This window comes from Calypte anna, chromosome 17 (genome assembly GCF_003957555.1).
Source record: "Calypte anna isolate BGI_N300 chromosome 17, bCalAnn1_v1.p, whole genome shotgun sequence".
NCBI lineage: Eukaryota > Metazoa > Chordata > Aves > Apodiformes > Trochilidae > Calypte > Calypte anna.
Window position 1 is genome coordinate 7,141,520 of NC_044262.1, and position 18,735 is coordinate 7,160,254.

General features: G+C 37.2%; 1 protein-coding gene across 2 annotated transcripts in view; it reads left to right on the top strand.

Moving 5' to 3' along the window:
* DENND1A (DENN domain containing 1A) overlaps positions 1-18,735 on the top strand; it is a 165,000-nt gene that overhangs the window by 74,848 nt on the left and 71,417 nt on the right. For both annotated transcript variants that reach the window (XM_030460968.1, XM_030460967.1), the window contains exons 9-11: positions 1,117-1,227; positions 7,132-7,232; positions 13,186-13,231. In XM_030460968.1, coding sequence (XP_030316828.1) covers positions 1,117-1,227; positions 7,132-7,232; positions 13,186-13,231 — 258 coding nt within the window. The remainder of the gene's footprint in view (positions 1-1,116; positions 1,228-7,131; positions 7,233-13,185; positions 13,232-18,735) is intronic.

Here is an 18,735-nt window from a genome sequence, read left to right on the forward strand (position 1 = left end):
TGTGTTGGCTTTTTTTTTCTTTGAATATACCTGTCTGTGGCTCTAGCTTTTCTGCAATAAAGACCCAAATGATTATTTTATATTAACATGTTTGAAGCTAAGGATAATATGCTCAGTTTTTATTTCTCTAGATACCAGTACAAAAGTCTTTCAGATACAATGCTTAATTTTTCTTTAGTTCTTTGTGTTTGGATGGCAAGCTGTGGAACATATTTTTGCACAGTATGAAGCATCTTGGCAGACTTCTCAGGCCAAGTATTGGTGGGTTTAGAGTTATCTTTGGATCTGTCAAAAGTGCTAATAGGCTTTGTTGAGCTTCTTTAAGTTTCTAAATCATATTTGCTTTTTGCTTTTCTGCACTTTTTTATTTAAGGATGATTAAGATTGCACTTGAATACATGACTAATCTAATTTTTCTCTCACATGCTTTTTGGATAAGACTCTTTATCATACAACAACCCTTTTGTGTCTGTAAAAAGCTATTTGGAAATTAATTCCCTAATTCAGCATTTTTTGGGTGTATTACCTTATCTTCCACCACCTTCCTTTATTTTTTTTTTTTAATTTCTGTGCTTTAAAAAGTGAAAATACCACCTTTTTACCTTCCACCGAGGGCCAACGGTTGTCTGAGAGGATGAAATGAGGAGTTCAGACAACACGGGTAACTTCTCAGCTTGTGTGCTAAAAGCCCATTTCTGCTTATCAAAATTGTTGTAGCATAAATTGATCTTACATTTGAATTTGTCATATTCAAACTGTCCACTAAAAAAATCTGGTTTTATTCTAGGGACTTTATTAGGCAGCTTTGAAGTTTCTGTAAAAATGATAGAACACATTTTTTCTTAGAGAAGTATCTTGTATTTAAGAAGCTGTTAAGATAACTTCTTGATGTTAAGAAGCATTATCAATTTTATTATTCTGAGACTTGACTCCCAGGAAGTTAAGGGAAAGATTCCACAGTTTTAGGAAGTACTCTGACACAAGATGCTCTGCTGCTTTCTTGTGTTAAGCCACAGATTGGTTGTAGCATAACAGGATGAAATCTGGTTACTTTTTTTGCTGAGGACACTTGTTTGTGTAATGTCATGAATCAAAATTTATTTTCTCTTTCCCCAGAGGAATCTGACAGAGTATTTTGTAGCAGTTGATGTCAACAACATGCTGCATCTGTATGCCAGTATGCTGTATGAACGCCGCATCCTCATTTGTTGTAGTAAGCTGAGCACTGTAAGTAAAATGCAGAAGTTGTTCTGCTCACAGTCCTTTCTTGGAAATGACAGTCACATGTTGGAAGTGATCTAATGATCTTTGGGTCTCCTCCCAACCCCAGCTATAAAACCTCAACTCGATCCTGTGGTTCTGTGTGGTGATTTTATTGAACTTCTGTTGGCCTCTAATGTTCAACTGGAAAAGGGTTTGCTTGGTACATAAATGTACAAAAATTCTATGTCATAGTGAAGTTCCTTTCTCCTAATTTACTTGAAAGGAAAAAAATTTAAAAATTATACTGTCAAATGGATGTTCCAGTGACCTTCTCTGGATGGACTGAAAGAGTGGGCTAAAATCCAGTGGTAATCCACATTTTTTCAGTTCTGTTTGATAGGTTGTATTTTTAATGCTCCTTAGGCTCCATCAAGGGTCTGTGAGATGAAAGCTATGGAATACTCTAGAGTACTCTCTTCTGAAAATGACTGGACATCAAAACAAACAGCCTGAGTTCGTTCAGAGTTTTATGTTATACATTTCAGGGTTTATCAGTCAATAAGATTGTGATTTTCTTTATAAAAGAATGTTACATTTTCATTCTATTTGCTCTGTAAATGGGTATTGATTGCTCTCCTTTATGAATGACAAGCATCAGATGGTTTAACTTAATTTTGCTTTCTAGTGCTGTGGACTAAGTACTTGAGCAGTCCTTTCCACAATGCAAACTTCCATTTCCATTTTGTACAGTAATAACTTGTGTGACCATGACCTACTTCGTGTTGAGATTGAAACTCCTCTGTGGAGTTGTAAATACTATGGAAGGCTGAAATTATGTCTATAAAATCATGTAAGAATGGTATATCAATACAGAAAAATGAAAGAGTAAGACATCATACTTAATCTCAGAGTAAGGATTGCAATGTTGTTTTGAAAGGTAAGTGAAACTAGGAGAGTTAGAATAATCTCTGGGAACTATCAGTAATTATTAAATATTTACAATCAATCCTACATTTAAATAAAAGAATTTAAGTATTATAAAATTAAGCATCATAGGAAACTTGCAAAATCTTAACTTTAATATCTGCCAAGTGTTCTGTGTCCTCCTTACCAAAAAAACCAAAAATGCATCCAGGCCTGATAACTGAATAAAGTGAGAAAGAGAGGTGTTTATATCAGAAACCTAAAGAATGCAAAGAACAGTAAAGTATCAGAGAGGAGGAAAGACAAGAATGGCTATCCAAAGCCTTTCTGAATTTGTGTGGTTTGTTGGTTTTAATCTCTCCCTTTGTGACAGAGCCTGGGAAGAAGAATTACTTACCTGTCACTTTGCCTTCCTTAATGAGCCATTTCACAAGTAGGTTTGTGGTTTCTTTCCCATCTTTCTGCTATTTCCCTTCCTTTTGCCTCTGTCCAAGATAAAAGCATGTCTGGTTCTTTTGGTAGCGAGAGGTATTCATACTGTGTGTTATCTTACAACTTTATATATAAACTGCTCCAAGACTGGAGTGACAGTGTAAGACAGGTTTGAAGAGTTGGGCCAGAGCCAGCGATTCCCTGCCTGCACGCTCTGCTCTGCATGTTCCAGCAGTAGGAACAAGCTGCATTATTTTATTTCAAACTGTGCTCAGCGGAAGCCAAGACCTTGTAACTGGAAACGTACCAAGCTGAGAATTCTCAGAGTAGAGTGAGGGTGGTGTGGTGGTGAGGGGGACTGGTCTCTTTGTTTTTACTTTTTAGTTTTTTAACAGAAAATGTGGAAAGGACTTATTTGCAGTTAGTTTCTTTTAACTTTGAGAGATAAGGCATATTTAAGGCTTTAATTCAATATAAGTAAGAGGGAGAAAATTTAACAGTCTTGGACAGGAAGCTTTTTATGGTGGAATGAATTCTGTGCTATATTACATCATAGCAAATTCAGGTTTTGATTTGACATATTCCTAATACAGTTAAGATCAGATGTAGAGGTAACTGAATGAGGCTGTGTTCATTAGCTGTTTTCTATGCCATGTATACTATGGAAGAATTATTGCTTTTCTCTTGCATTTTTTCCTTTTTGTTTCCTACAAAAAGAAACTCGAATTATTTCTCAAAATGTTATTATTTCTCAAAATGTTAAACCTATTATTCATGTTAAATTTTGTTACTTATTCTATGATCTAATTACTCATGAAAAGCCAGACATGGACCAAAATGCATAAAAAACCCTGTGCTTGGCACAGGACCACCTGCTGGTGGGAGCATGCTGTTGCAAAAATGAAGCTGAAGAGTTTTCCTCCCATCCAGTGTTCTCTGCTCCTCACCCAAGCCCTTCCGCAGCAGGGTGTGTTAACCCTTCCTGATACGGGCAGCACCAGGTTGTCTCTCGTTAGAAAAAGGTGGCTTATGTGATGACTCTTGAAAGTCTTAAACTTGTGGATTTCTGTGATGTTTCTGTTTGACTCCATCATACTGAGGTTAGTTTCTTTATGTAATTTTTCTGTTATTTTTTTGAGTGTTAGTACAAAGCAAAAAAATACATTTTTGACATGGATGCTCTTGTTCCTGGGAGCTGAAAGCTTGCTGTGTGACTTCTTCTGTGTCACTGACAGCTCTGATACACAGCCTCTTCTCCTCTGGTTGGTTTTTGATTTGCCTCAGGGCCCTGAGGGTAAGGAAATGATGTCCTTAGGAAAAGAGAACATATGATTAGTGCCATGCACCAAATGTCCCTCACTTCTTAATTCTTACGTAGCTCAGTCAAAGCTTTCTGCTTTGTTATTCCTGCCTACAACTACCTGAAAGGAGGCTGTAGTGAGGAGGGGTTTGGTCTCTTCTCCCAGCTGATGAGAGGAAATGGCCTCAATGTGCACCAGGACAAGTTTAGATTGAATATTAGGAAATGTTTTTTTTTACTGAAAGAGTGGTCAGGCATTGGAACAGTTTGCCCAGGGAAGTGGTGTTGTCACCATCCCTGAAGGTGTTAAAAAAATGTGTGGACATGGCACTTCAGGACAGGGTTTTGTTGGCATGGTGGTGTTGGGTTGAGGATATTACAGGTTCTTTCCGACCTTAATGATTCTCTGGGGTTTAGCCCTGAGTAATGCAGAAGAATGATTTTACTAAGACACAAAAGGTGATAATTTTATCCAGGATATATTGCACATTTGTAGCCATGTAGTGCAGCTGTAAAAGTGTGCAGTAGATGTGCATGGAGAGAGAATAAAATGGCCTGAAAATTCAACGTCAGTTTATGAATTTATATGTGTGACAAAATCCCACTGATTTAATTTGCTCAAATAAGGCTTTTAGAGTATTAGATATAAAACTAAGAAAAGTGAATTAGTGAATCAGTGTCTTTCTTCCATAGCTATCTTGTTACACTCTCTAGCAACAGCTGCAGGAAGCTGAGGTGGTGGAACTAATCTGATTTCAAAATGCTGGATTCCTATAGTTTTGACAGTTGGGCATTTCTCAGGCTGCCTTATTATTAAGTGCTTGTTTTCTGTGTGGCAATCGCTAATCAGGTGAGGTCTGCAGCAAATATGCTATTTCTTTTTTATGAGCCCTTATCTTGGCAGGGCTGAAGGACAGTACTGGTGCTTACCCATGGTAGTATGTTATTTGAATTCATGCCAGATAGCAAGGTGGGAGTACATCTCAAAAATAAGTGACAGGTTCTGCTCAGATGTCTGCAGTGTTGAGCATTATGTCTGTTTAATCTTTTCTTGCTGAGTTTTAAAACCAATGGGAGGGGGGCTTGAAAAGGGGCTTCCTCGGATTACTGAGTTCACTCCTCTAGAGTAGCAACCATGTTATCTCATAATGCCAGGAAATAATCCATTTGATCCTCATACAAGCATTTTTAAAGTAAGAATTAAATTTTGAAACAGTATTTTTTCCAGACAGACCACTGTTGGACAGAACACGGTCAGACAATGAATTTCTGACTGGCTTAGCAGGCCATACTTTTTCTTAGGTTTTCCTCAATAGGGATGATTGGAACTCAAAAACATTATTAAACAGGTTGTTCATATATTATGGCCACAGTGGCAATATCTCTCAAGTAGCTACAAGAGATAGCTTAAAATTCTGGCTTTTCAACTTGAGAGGTGGTTTTATGTCTGAAATTTTTATCATAGAAGCCCTGTATGGGTTTACACTCTCTATACTGGGGCTTAAATTGTGAACTATTTTTTAAAATCTGTGGCTGTTCTGAGCTTTAAATTGCAAAGTGTATTTCAGTTCATCCTCATGGTCACTTTTCTGCTTTTGAACACCACCTCCTTGTGAAGCTCATACCTCACCATGGTTCTTATCTGAACCACAATGCAGGGAACCACAGGAATTCTGCCAAAAAATCCATGTTCCGTAGTGCATTCTCACTGCTAATCTGGATCTGTATTGTTCAGGGTGAACAGTATCACATAAAATTTGTGCCTGTCTTCAGTTTTCCTTACTAATGACCTGCATTTTAACCAGAAAACCAGGATGTGTTATTTACAGAAATTGCACTGGAGTTGCATAAATGCTTTAGCATTGAATATAAACCAGAATACATCCAGAGTTGTAGCTGATTTTCCCTGACTTGGAGCCTTAAGAGTCTGTGTTAGCTCATCTAAACCATTTTCTTTACCAGTCCTGGGTTCCCTATGAAGATGTGTGCAATCCAGTAGTCAGTCTTAGTGGAAATTAATAATAATGAGGGTCATCTACTATTTTTTTTTTAAGGTTACACCACATTTAACTGAAATAGGATTATTGTCATTATTTGTCTTTGCTGAGTTTCATCTCGCACAACTTTAGGCCACTACGAGGACCTCAGTCCTTTAGAATTTGTCTTTTTGGCAGCTGTGAGCAGTGCTCTCTCTCCTTCTTTTGTCTGGACAAGCATTAAACATTTGATTTCATCCTACCTTCCAATAACTGGTAGGCTTTTGTCACCCAAGTGAAACATATTGTAGTACTTGTGCTGGGTATCATTTGAGATTAAAAGACACTCTAAACTGCAAAACACTGTCAGGGTGGATGTGATTGCCTGTCACCTCTCAGGCTTTTCCTTGTAGGTGTTGATTTGTCTGTGTTCTGATTTATTTATTTATTTTCCATTTTCCAAGTGCGTGTTTGTATCCTCTTCCTGTAGTATTTTAACTGTAGCTTTTGCTGAGGTTTCCTTATTGAGGACTGCCACCTTCTCCATTTTAATATCCTTAGTGAATGTGACAAATATCCTGCTTATGTTCTTTCCCAAGTTACTAATTGCCCTTTGAAATAAAGTTGAGAGATGTAATTTCCTCCAAAGCTCTGTGAGGATTCTCCCACAGTGTGACTGACACTTGTGTTTGCTATTTGTGAGCTTTTCATCCAGTATCTGCCAACATCAAAACTATTCTGAACGAGCTTTAAAAAAATAAAACTGAGAAATACAATGGGTCAAACAATTGGGTGGGGGGCAACTAGATAAACATCCCTTTTAAATAATAAAAATCTAGTCACTGAGTTTACTATGATATTTTCTTAAACATATGTTGCTTACATTGTATCTTCCTGAGCTTTAATAGTTTTTCATTTTGTGTTATCTCAGTGCAGTTTTAGGATATTTAATGGATGGTAATCACCAGAACTGGAGGATTTCCCTTTATTTTTTTAGTTTCCTTTGTGTTTCTTTTGTTTTATAGATCACTGGGTCTTCTTTTCAGGTTTTGTTTGCTGTATGAATCATGTCTCAAGTGCTTACAAAGCCAAAGCAATGCCAGCCACCACAAACCAGTCCTGCTTCACCTACCAGTACCCATTATTTTTATTTTTTTTTTTAACAATTGCACTGTATATTTTGTAATAAAGCATGTTGATATGAAAGCAGAATTGATTCTTTACCTTTTTTCTTCTAACCTTGCCTTTTGAGCATGGTTTTTGTCTTATGATCTTGTTTTAATCTGTGTTTTTCAGTTAACTGCCTGCATTCATGGGTCTGCAGCTATGCTCTACCCGATGTTCTGGCAGCATGTTTACATTCCTGTTCTGCCCCCACATCTATTGGACTACTGTTGGTAAGGCTATATATATATGTGAGTGTGTATATATATTATAGATGTGTATATATACTGCTTAGATTCACAGTTCTGTAGAGTTAGTCTTAAGTCCTCTCATGATGCAACTGTTACTCTAAAAATACATAGACACATTAAGGAAGCAACCTAGTAAGTAAGAGAATTTAATTTCATGGCAAGATATAATGATCTATCAGTATGTTGAAATACTCTAATATGAGTAGTTACTGTGGAATGCTGTAGCTTAGATATCGTGTATTTAAAATCTGTTTTCAGCATATCTGTGTTAAATGTTAAAATCTGAATTAAGATTCCAACAGCAGAGGATATTCTGGAAAAGATAGTCTCATTTTTCTGCTTTCCTGAACTTCTGCTGGGAGTGGAAGAAAGCTATTCATTTTCCTGCAGTGATCTTTTACTATCAACATAGAACATGGTATTTACCTTATTTAGGGGACTCTATTGAAACCTTTCAGTTATCATGATGTGACAAATTTTTGTGCAGTCCATGGGCAACCTCATGGTTTGAAATGATTTGAAAATGTAAACAACCTCCTTTCTGCCCCCTCACATTTTAACAATGTCCTTCTCAGAGGAAGGCAGAGTTAAACTGACTGTGTCCTATGAGATGATATTTTCAGTGTGGCTCTTGCTGTGGAGGTTGGCTGGTTTTGTTCTGTGTGACGTTTTCTCTGCATTTCAGCAAGAGTAAGGAACCAGCCAGGATAACTAACCAGCAATTTTAAGTGAAGTGCTAGAGTCTGAAACATGTAGATATATAGGAAGACTGTTCCTCTGCAGATGATTTAAATGTTAAGTATGTGCCTATGTCGAGGATACACAGAATGGTATCTGAAAACTATTATCTCCTCCAGAAATGAACCTTCATTTACTCACTGCACAGGAAGGGCAGATTCTCATCATTTGCACTGCCAGCAGGTGCCCTTTCTCTGCATAATGGGCTTCAGTGTGTAATTAACACATGAAGGCTGCTGCTGCCAGCTTTTTCTTCAGGTACATGCTGCTAGGAGTTTTCAGGACAAGGCTGTGGCCCACAAGAGGCTTTTAGGCTGGGTTTGAAGATTAGGTATTCATCGACTTTCTGACAAAGCCATGTTAAAAGGGGCTAAGGCCAGAGCCCCCGGTTGGGAGCAGAAGTGTGCAAAAAGCAAACATTTGGGCAGTGTACCCAAGGAAATAAAGACAGAAGTCATTGAGCTGTAGTGAATGAATTCTTTCATGGCGTAACCCCCTGCCCATATCCTGAATGAGCCAGCTAGTGCGTGAAAAGTATGATTTAAAAACGTGTCATTGTTAGGCAGATTGTAATTGCATGCTTACAAATACATCAGCTGATAACCTTAGCCAGATAGGAACTTTAACTGGAGAGATAGATACACACCACTCTAATTGTTTGAATAAGTCAATTTAGCAACAATTTATGTGCCAGAAATATATTTCTCAAAATAGCATCCATCTAGTTTGTAACCTTGTGAACTCAGAGACATCATTTTTGCCTCAGAGGGCTGAGAAATCAGCTCTGTGCTGTCTGCATCAAGGTGGCATTGTTGCTGATTGGTGTCTGCCTAAGATTATAATAAAAAGTTCTAATTTAAATTTAATTGTTGCTGTTAATTTCACAAATGTGACATAAGAATTTTCAAGAGCTGGAATGGAAACAAAATTTAAAGTAATGAGAATTCTTCAGTTCTTATGAGTACAAAATATCATGTTCATTGACCTGACTATCAAAGTTAAAACTTAAGGTTCACCTGCATTCCTTATTCACTTACCTAACCACAGAACCATGGGTGCTGAGGCAGGAAGAGCACATGTACATGTATCTGGAATGACTTCAGTTATCTGATCCCTATCTTTGAGAGTAATTGAGGGGAACCAAAGGAAAGGGTATAGTTCTATCCTTTAGTTTTATTTTTTTATTAGGTACCATTCTTTGATACATTTTCAGTCCAGGGGAAGATTTTGGGTGGAGGTGAACAGAAATCGATGGGAATTCTATAAACTTTTCTTGATGTGAAGAAACAGTCACTACTTCTTCCTGTTTGGTTTCCATGTGGCATAAAACCAACTCCCCCTGTGTCTGATCACTTCCATTTTGCTTGTATTGTCTGTGTTTAAAATGAGCCTGTAAGAAAAGCCTGACTTTGCTGACCTGTAACACAGCTTAGTATGTTCTCTGAGTCCTGGAGCAGTGTCACTCAGGTTATTCTGGGGGCTTTTACCAGAAGCAACAGTGTGTTTTCGAGGGTGATTTAAACAGTCTTTTATATTCCATAGTCTGCTTAGCAATCCACTGTAATACATTTTGAGAGCCACCTTCTTGGAGCACCCCAGCACAGCTGCTGTACAAATGTTTCTATTGGTGCAGTCCTCCTTTTCTCCAGGAGTTTTTTTAGCTCCCTTTCTCCTGTTTAAAAATCTGCATATAGTTCAATATACTCCTTTAAAGAGGTGGAGGGGGTAACTTGAGGGTGAGTATTCCTGCTGCTGGAAAACAATGATTCCTTCCTCATGAGCCCCTTGGTGGGCATTTTGATTTAGCCTGGTACATCTGTGTGCTCACTAAAAGCTCTTGTAGCTGCTCTTCTAATATTTTTTTTTAGCTACGTTTTCTACATCATTCCAATTTATGCAGTCAGGTTTCTAATTTGCATCAATTACCCTAATAAATTTTGGATTTAATTCTGTTGCATTTCAGTGAGTAATCTGAAGAGAAATTAGGAAACTACCTTAGAGAGTAAAGTACTACTGGTGTGAAAGAGTAACACATTAAGTCAGGATTTGTATATCAAGACATGAACTTAGTGAATGTAATATAATCTGTTTTCTTGGAACAATGAAGGAAAATGGTGCAAATCCCTGAGTAGCTGTAAACTATGAAGCTTTTTGAGATCCCTGGATTTTAATCTTCTTTTTTCTTTCTTTCTTTTTTTTTTTTTTTTTTTTTTCCTGGTGAATTGCACTATTTTTTAGCAGTGGGTTTTTTTCACTTAGGAGGATATGTCCCTCTATTTCACCTGCTTCTCTACCAATTAGTAGTTGCCCACCTCTTGGGAGCATAATTAAGAGGTCTCTAGTTAGCTTAAGGAAACGAATTAAAGAAATTGTAAAAATGCAACTGTAATAAATGGGCAATATATAGCCATTAAGTCCACAGTATCCATATTCATGCTTATGCATTGCTACTTTAATGATTTGATATTTACCTATGTAACTCATTTGATTATAAATAATGCTGATTGCATTGGGAACCAGTGTAGCACAAGAGTAATAGCCTTTCTCTTTGTTCCAAAAGACTTGGGCAGGCATTTTGTTTAAGCAGTAAATATGTGCAGCAGAAATTGATACTTAATTTTGCACTTAATGACTATTGGCTGCCATCAAACAACTCTGAGTAATCAGTAGTAGTGGTCCTAAGAGCCATTCCTTCTGTTTTGGGATATGCTAAACCCCCTCTTTGGGGTTCTGCAGTATCAATTTTTTCCTTTGGTTTCTCCTGCCCAAGTGTTAAGCACCTGAGGAGAGTGCATTAATGTTTAGTGATACAAGTTTAAAGAGCTAAAAACACTCCTAGGTCAGGTTACTGCAGCCTTTATGCATTCCCTGTAACAGTTTCTATGCTGTGTTGTCTGTACATGTCATGACTTTCACAAGAAAACTGAAAAGATCATTCACTGCATCCAGAACTTATCCATGTATCTTAGGCCACATCTTTGCTCTAACTCCTTATACTTTTGCTGGGGGTGCAGGTTTTAAAGAGTTTGGCATTTTCTTATTCGTGTTTTGATGAACTGGAGGATTTAAAGAGATACCTGATACAATAACTAACTTTTCCAGTTTCAGATTTTTCTGTGTTTGGTGACAGGCTCCACTTTTGGACATGTTAATAAATGGCTGGTTTTCTGGAATACTGCACTCTTTCTGCTTCCTTTCATTACATTAGCCAAGGTTCCACTAGATGAGACATTTGCAGTCTTAAGACTTCCTGCCAGGCTCAGACTTTGTATTTCTGAGATTGAAGCTGTCGTGTTCATGAAGCTACTTAATTAGAAACACATTCATCTCGGTGCATACTGGAGGAGTCTTGAGCAGCATAGCCAGGCACACAGGGAAGTTGAGCATTTGTGCAGCTGGCAGCTAAACCAATGGTTTATGCTTTGAATATAAAATTACTGGGTATTTTCTTGCTCCTGGAATGTGGCCATTGGAAAGGAGGAGATGTGGGTGAAAAAGATTGCATTTGTCACAAATAAAACATGCAAAATGACAAACAATGCTCTTCAGTTGAGCAGCAATCCATATGTAGTAAGTGTGTAGGTAAAAATTTCTATCCAAGAAGCTGGATATATGTTCCAGTGGAATCTGTGGAATTCCCAAGGAAACAGAACCTTCCAGATTGGTACCAAGCTTCTGATTTAACAGTCCCTCTGGGCTATCTATGACAAGGTGCTGTATTGAGGGAATTGGGCAGGGGCATTCTTGCCAGCCTGGGCAGTTCAGTACATTGCAATGCAGTGGGGTACATGGCACTTTAATATTCTGCCAAGGAAATTGTAAGGTTTTTAAGATTTTTTTTTTTTCAAGTCTTCAAAAAGGAAAAAAGTCCCCAATGTTTTCATGTAGAATGTCTAATAGAGAGGCTAGGTCCATCTCTTGATAGAGCATCTAACAGAGTAGCAGGTTTACATGGTATATTAGTAAACAAGGTGAGTATTAATATGCATGTCAGAATTTTTTTTTTTATTTAATACTTTTTCTCATGAAAATGAGAAGCTGAGTGATTTTTGCTGGTCTAGTGTCTTGCAGTATTTTTTCAGCATGGCACTTCTCTTACTGAGCAGTAGGCACCAGTTTATCAAAGCAATATGGAAGATATTTTAATCCAAGGCAGTACAGTGACATTTCTCTCATTTTTTTTCATCTGAAATTGAAAATGAGTTCTTTGAGCTTCTGTATCCAAAATGAAATGAGGCTCTATTTTAAAAGTTGTGTCTGTCTGTGTGCTTTCCATTTAACAGGCAGTATATGCCATATTTGCAATTAGCAGCTTTGGCATCCTCTTTGATGTGTTCTAATAAGCAGTGCAAATATAAGCTTTCCCTGATTAGTTGAGTGGGAGTCCTGTAATAAGCTTAATATTAGAAATACTATATACACAGAGAAATGACTTTCATTCAGTACTCTTCTCATGTTGTACAGTCCATGTTGGTGTTTGCTAACATCACAGAAGACAGAAAAGATCAATTTTTCTCCTAAATGTTAGCAAGGGAAGGATCACACCTGCTTGAGGATACAAATATGGCCCTAGAATCTCTTGGTGTATTTATGGTTTTTGCTCAGGAGGAATAACAATATCTGTGGATATCACTGTAACTCTGGAGTTAATCAGAATCTTCAGGAGTAATTTTTATATTTTTCTTTTCCAAATGTAAACATTCCAAGACTTACATGTAGAAATAAATTATTTAAAACGTGTCTGGCCCATAGTCAAAGGATTTAAAACTTGTACTACTGGGTGATACATATGCATTAAATTAACCACTTAACACTACACAGGATCAGTTTTTCTAAAGATTATCTCAGAAAAAAGTCAAAGTATTTTTTTTAATTATAAGAATACATTGTGTTTGCTTGCTTTGGTTTTTAAAAAAAGTATTATAGATGTATTTAATAGCTGTTCTTATGCCTGCATTAACATAATCACTTAGAAATTCTTGTGTTGAGAAAAATTGAAGTCCTGCAGTACTGAAAGGATATTGCATAGTAAAAAAGTCTTTCAAATATGGAATAAAATTTTGTTCATATGGTTTGCTTTTTTAAAGCAAAATTTAATCCAGTATCCCAGTATTTTCCTGTAGCTAATTTTATAAGTCAAATACGTGTTAATCCAGTGTTAAGAGAGTGTAAAGCTGTTTTTTTTTCTTCTTTGCAGTGCCCCAATGCCCTACCTCATTGGAATACATTTAAGTTTGATGGAGGTAAGTCTTTCCCACCATTTCTGAAACTATATATAGTTTTATGATTTAGAGCCAAATTCTGCAAGCAATTACATATTCATTCATATGCTTAAAAATGTAATAATCCTGGTAATTTGTGAGTGCTGAGAGAATTGAAGTTAAGCATACATGATAATGTGAATTCTAAAGGGAGCCTTATCTGATACCTTGTGCTCTTTGGGCAGTCAGGGAGGAGCTCATGTGTTCTCTCCACCCTGTTGCTTCCTTTAATGTTTGGTGCCTTCATTTAATGCTGTAGTCACAAAGACAGAGTCGATATTAAACCAAAATGTTGACAGTTACAATTCTCTTTTAGGCTTTTGCAGACAGATTGTAATTTTTTTAATGTTCAAAAGATCTGAAAAGGAGGAACTTGCTGTTAATGTTAACACAAAGCTGGCAGAAAACCAGCCCTCACAGAAAGCTTCACATATAAACAATTTGGAGTAATTCATTTGACTTTTTAAAAACTCTAAAAGTGGAAATAGCACATTTGCTTTTGCTTCCAGTACTGGTGAAACAGTTGATGACTTTCCTCAAAAGTGTCTGGAGGACAACATAAGCTGTTAATTTAGATCCCTATGAAAATCCTATCCCTATTAACTGTGCCCCTCTCCATGATGTGTATGTGCTCCATGTGGGAAGGTGTTCCTGCCCAGGAAGCATCACCTCTCTTTACTGAGCAGGGGGTGTTGAACTGGTGAGATTTGCACATGCCCTTGAAAATTAATTGACTCAACTGGAGTGTCTGGAAATGCAGGGTGGTGTTTAGGATAGGTAAGAATTTACAATGCTGAGTTTTACTTCACATAAAATAAAATAATGTCTATTATTATTTGTTCTTATATTGTCCATAAAATTGTCCATAATTTGTCTGGAAATACTGATCAAGCATATTCTTTCATTAGGTACTTTACATGTAGTAATGGTTCTCTGTGCATTAAAACTTACACTGCTATACTATGTAACTTCCCCCTTTTTCCAGTGTTAATGTGAATTAATTTTAGAAGTCACTTTTTTCATGAGCAGCTAGATGGAATGTGCAGATCCTGGATGCAGATTATTTTTTGTGCCCTTTACATTGCTAAATAAAGTACAGAATTACAGCACAATGTGTTAGTGAATAAGCAATTATTTTAAAAGTCAACATATACATTTGTTTGCACATCATATGCTTATGTTAGAGGAATTTCTGATAATTACCCTTGAATATTGCATAGACAGGACTGAAGTAACATCTAGGAAGAAATAGCCTAGCATATATTTTTCATATTGATCAAGAACTTTTCTTCCCAATACCTGTACCAGATCATCACTGACATGCTTATTGTACCTACCTGTTTGAAAAAGATGGAAGAGCCTTGGCAAAGGATGGGGTAATATCTCAGTACAGACACTTGTTGGCTTTCACAAGTATTTTTTCTCACCAAGAGCTCTGTGGTTAGCTCTGCAATGGCTGTAGGAAAGGAAATTAATAATTACACCTTCGGAGCTGCTGTGCATGATGTCTCACTCCTGCCCTGCTACATAAACTCACTGCCTCTTCCTTTGTCTCAGTTTTCAGATTGCAGGGCTCTGCAGGCCTTCCAAACTCCATCTGTAAAAATTCAGAAAAAGGAGTTGTTCTTGGAGAAGCCAATTTTCATCCGTTTTAGTAACTTGTGAAAAAATCTGTTTAGTACTAAATCCAGTATGGCTTCTGAATAGCCCAAGATTCTGGAACACAGACTCACTTTGGCAAAGTACAGTTATTCAAAGTGCCTTATGAAATAAATTAAATAAATAAAACAAACTGTCTTCTCCCTCTGTTCGTAAGGATAAATTGAACACTTCCACTGAAAAAATAAAATCAGGCAGTGGACTATTCTATCTGCATAATTTATCTTTGCCTTGGGCAAAGGAAAGGTGACTTATGTCAAATGAGCTATAGAATTCCTAGTTTACCTGGTTTTGATGCTGAAAGCTTACTGTGTTTGTCCTTTTCTTCATATATAGCTATAAAACTGTATGTTGTTAGAGTAACAATTTTGTAGCAACAGATTTTCTTCTCATGGCTTAGCAGTTGTGTTTTTAAAAAATGTATTAATTTTTTCACCTTAAAATAATTATATAAACCACAAGTAAAAACTCCTGTCATTATCCAGTATTCATTTTTCATTAAATAGTGAGTATTCAGCAAACAGATCTTTAACATTGTTTCATTAATCCAGGTGTTCTAGTTTCAGAATGAGGGATTAATTCCCCAGTCTGATATTCAAGTTAAGGCAGGTGGACTCTTTATCTCCTGTAAAGCCCCATGGGAGTAATTGCTGCAGTTATATATAGGCTCCCAGCTCTGTTCCAGCAGCTCCAAATGCAGAATTTGTCATTGTTGCCTAAATGTTGGTGGGAGCTTAAACTTGTGCAGAGAAATCTGTGCTGCAAAGGAGAGGGTGTATTTGGGATGTAGGGAGAAAAGTTAATTTTCTGGCTTTAGTGTTGTTTCTGTAAGGTTTTGCTGTCTCTTTCTTGGGACACTGGAAGAAATACAGCAGAAATCTTAATGATTTTAAACAAATAGCAACCTCTTTCTCAACTTGGAGCATTTTTTTTTTCAGACCATTTAGTATCTTAAAGTTAGTTTGCAGTTTCCCATGTTACATGGGGTCTGTAGAAGGAGCAGTTATTTTAATGGAAAATGACAAATTTTTCTTATGATTAAAATATCAAGCATATCCATTGACTGTTAAATCTAATTTGCTGTGACTGAAATGTTCTCCAGTGAGATAAGATAATCTCCTGTTATAGGTCAGAGGGCTCCAACTGATTTATGAGGGAAAATCTTAGTAGAAAATATAGAGCTGTGTTTTGTGCTCTTTATTTTTCAGCTTTTCTATCATCACCTAGTTAGTCATTCTTTATAACATTTCCATTTAGCAATCCATAAAGTGACTTCAAAGAAGGCTAAAAGTTTATAAGCTGTTGGATAAGCAAGACTGGAGTGATCACATGAATAATGGAACATGCTTACAAAACTAATTGAATTCATATTAGATGAAGATAAGTAGCTAGTATTGATAAATAAGGAGATAGGGAAATGAAACTCTATGAAATGAACACATCCCTTTCATAATGGTGTTTTATTTTCTAGCTGGTACTGTATGCTGGGTTCGTGTTCAGATGCTATGAAATTGACCTTTGTGTTACAAGTGGTGTCAAACTTCCCTAGCAGCCTTTTCCATTTTCTCATAGTAAACGATTGTTTCAGCAACTGCTTCTGAAGCAGAGGTTATTAGTGTGATGGTGCTGATGGAAGAGGAATGCCCTTGACCTAGCAGAGTACCTACAGGAATTTGGGCACATGTGGTTGTGTTTAAGCAGGGGGACAGCTCTGTGGAGCTGTCAGGCACTGAGCTGCTGCTGGGCTCCCAGCCATCCAAGGAAAAATAGTGCCCACCCTTCACGTGCTCTATTTGGGGAACAAACCCAACCTCAAGAGATAATGTAGAAAAGTATTTCTTCAATTGCTTTTTAATATTCCAGTCACTCAAGGATTTTTTTTGTGACTTCAGAATTCTAATTCTTGCAAGATTGTAAAAAAAATATTTTGTGTGTGAAACAACTTTGTACTTGTTAATGATTTTCTAACATTTTTCCTGAGCATAAAGCACAAAACAGTTGTGCATATCTTACAACCTATGTGAGCAGATCCTTGTTTTGTTTTAGCCTCATATGAGGAAAAACATTCTCATGAAGAAAAGAAGGTTCACTAAAATTCATGCTGTCTCTGGTGTGCTGGGACACAGCAGGTGAGGTCCCTTGATGTCCCCTCTGCCTTACACTGGGCACAGAGCTGTGTGTTCGTCCTGCTGAACCCCCCACACATCCTCTGCAGGCACATTCTGCTGTGTTTACCTGGTCTGACTCAGGTAGCCATGAGGACTAATTACTAATGGAATTGTTTTTTATCCAAGTGTTGGAAAAATGGAAGTGATAACTGTGTTTTAATAAAGCAATTGTGTGTGGGGATATTTGAAGGGAAATTTTCAAACAAATGCTGCAGCACCAAGTAGTCAGGAAGTGCAGGAGGTTTTTCATCTGTCCTGCAATGGTGTTAGAGCAGGACTAGTGAAGTTTGTCACTCAGTTGGCAGCAGCTGCTCGTGATAAGGGCCTTGGACTCACCTGTAGAGGATCAGGGTGCTGCAGATCAGGGCAGGGAGATGGGCGGAAGAGTGGGAGATGCACAGGAGGGGGCTCAGCCCACCTGCTGTGCCCAGATCAAAGGCCTGGGAGGTCAGGGGGCACATCCAGCCTAACCAGATTTGTCTGCTGAATAGCTATTTCAGGTTGTAAATCTAAGCGTGATTTCATTAAGTCCTTCTGGCTGCTGTTGGGGCATGAAATAATAAAATTTTATATCCGCTGCCTTTCCTGCTTCTGGCAGCCAGATTGACACATTGTTGTCTGCAGTGTTGTGCTGTTTTTCTAAAGAAAATAAATGGAAACTATTAACTAAGTAGAGACAAGTTCGTTAAGCAAATGGATTTTAACTTTACTTGGAATCATATTGTCATTATAATTGCAAATATACAAACTAGCTACTGAAAATGGTACTTTTTGTTAAGAGCTTTACCTTTCCAAAAGAATTAGTAGAATGTACTTTGTTTTCTTTTCTGTTACAACATTTTTTAATATGTTGTTCACATTTGTATCTGGTTATGAAACCTCATGATCAACTTGGTTTATGTTTTGGCACCAATTTAGCCATAAAGTTAAGCAATCCTGTGGGGTTTTTTGAGCAGGGAGCAGGGTGGTGGCTTTGTGTTTGGGTTTTTTTGCATGAACTATGCAATCAAATTGTTCATGTGAGAGAAGCTGAATTTAGGATTTTTTAATGGTAGGAAATGCAGGAACTGCCAACTGTAAAGAATGATAATAAAATAACATGTAGTGTAAACTCATGTTAGTAGTATTGATGACTATTGCTTCTAGCATGTGATCTGAGTGAGAGAGAGGTGACCCCCTGAATACTTCTATTAGAACATAGTTTCTCAGTGTTTTTGAAAACTTTTGCATGAAACATTTAAATTATCAAGTGTTTGTCTGCTTGAGAGCAGGACAGATGCAGCAACTGCTGCTTATTTACTGACCTGGTGTTTAAGGCCCCCTGGAGTTTGTTTGAAAAGTTAAGAGATTTTCACAGTAAAGGTGCCATTTCTGAAATTTAAAGTGCTCTTTTCACCAGGAGATAAGTTCTCTCTGATTAAGTCAGTAATTCTTACTAAGCCATGTTTATAGAGGCCATAAACAATGGGTTCAGTGTGCTTGTTAAACCAGCTTTCCATACCTCTCCACTCTTTTAAAAAGAGACATTTAAAATAAAAGGCAGGTGTAGATGTTAGCTCAATTTGATGGTTTTTAGATGATTAATTATGGCTACAAGTAATTCAATAAAGATGGCTAAGAAGGGTTTGCAGTCGTGATATCTGACACACATTTTCACTA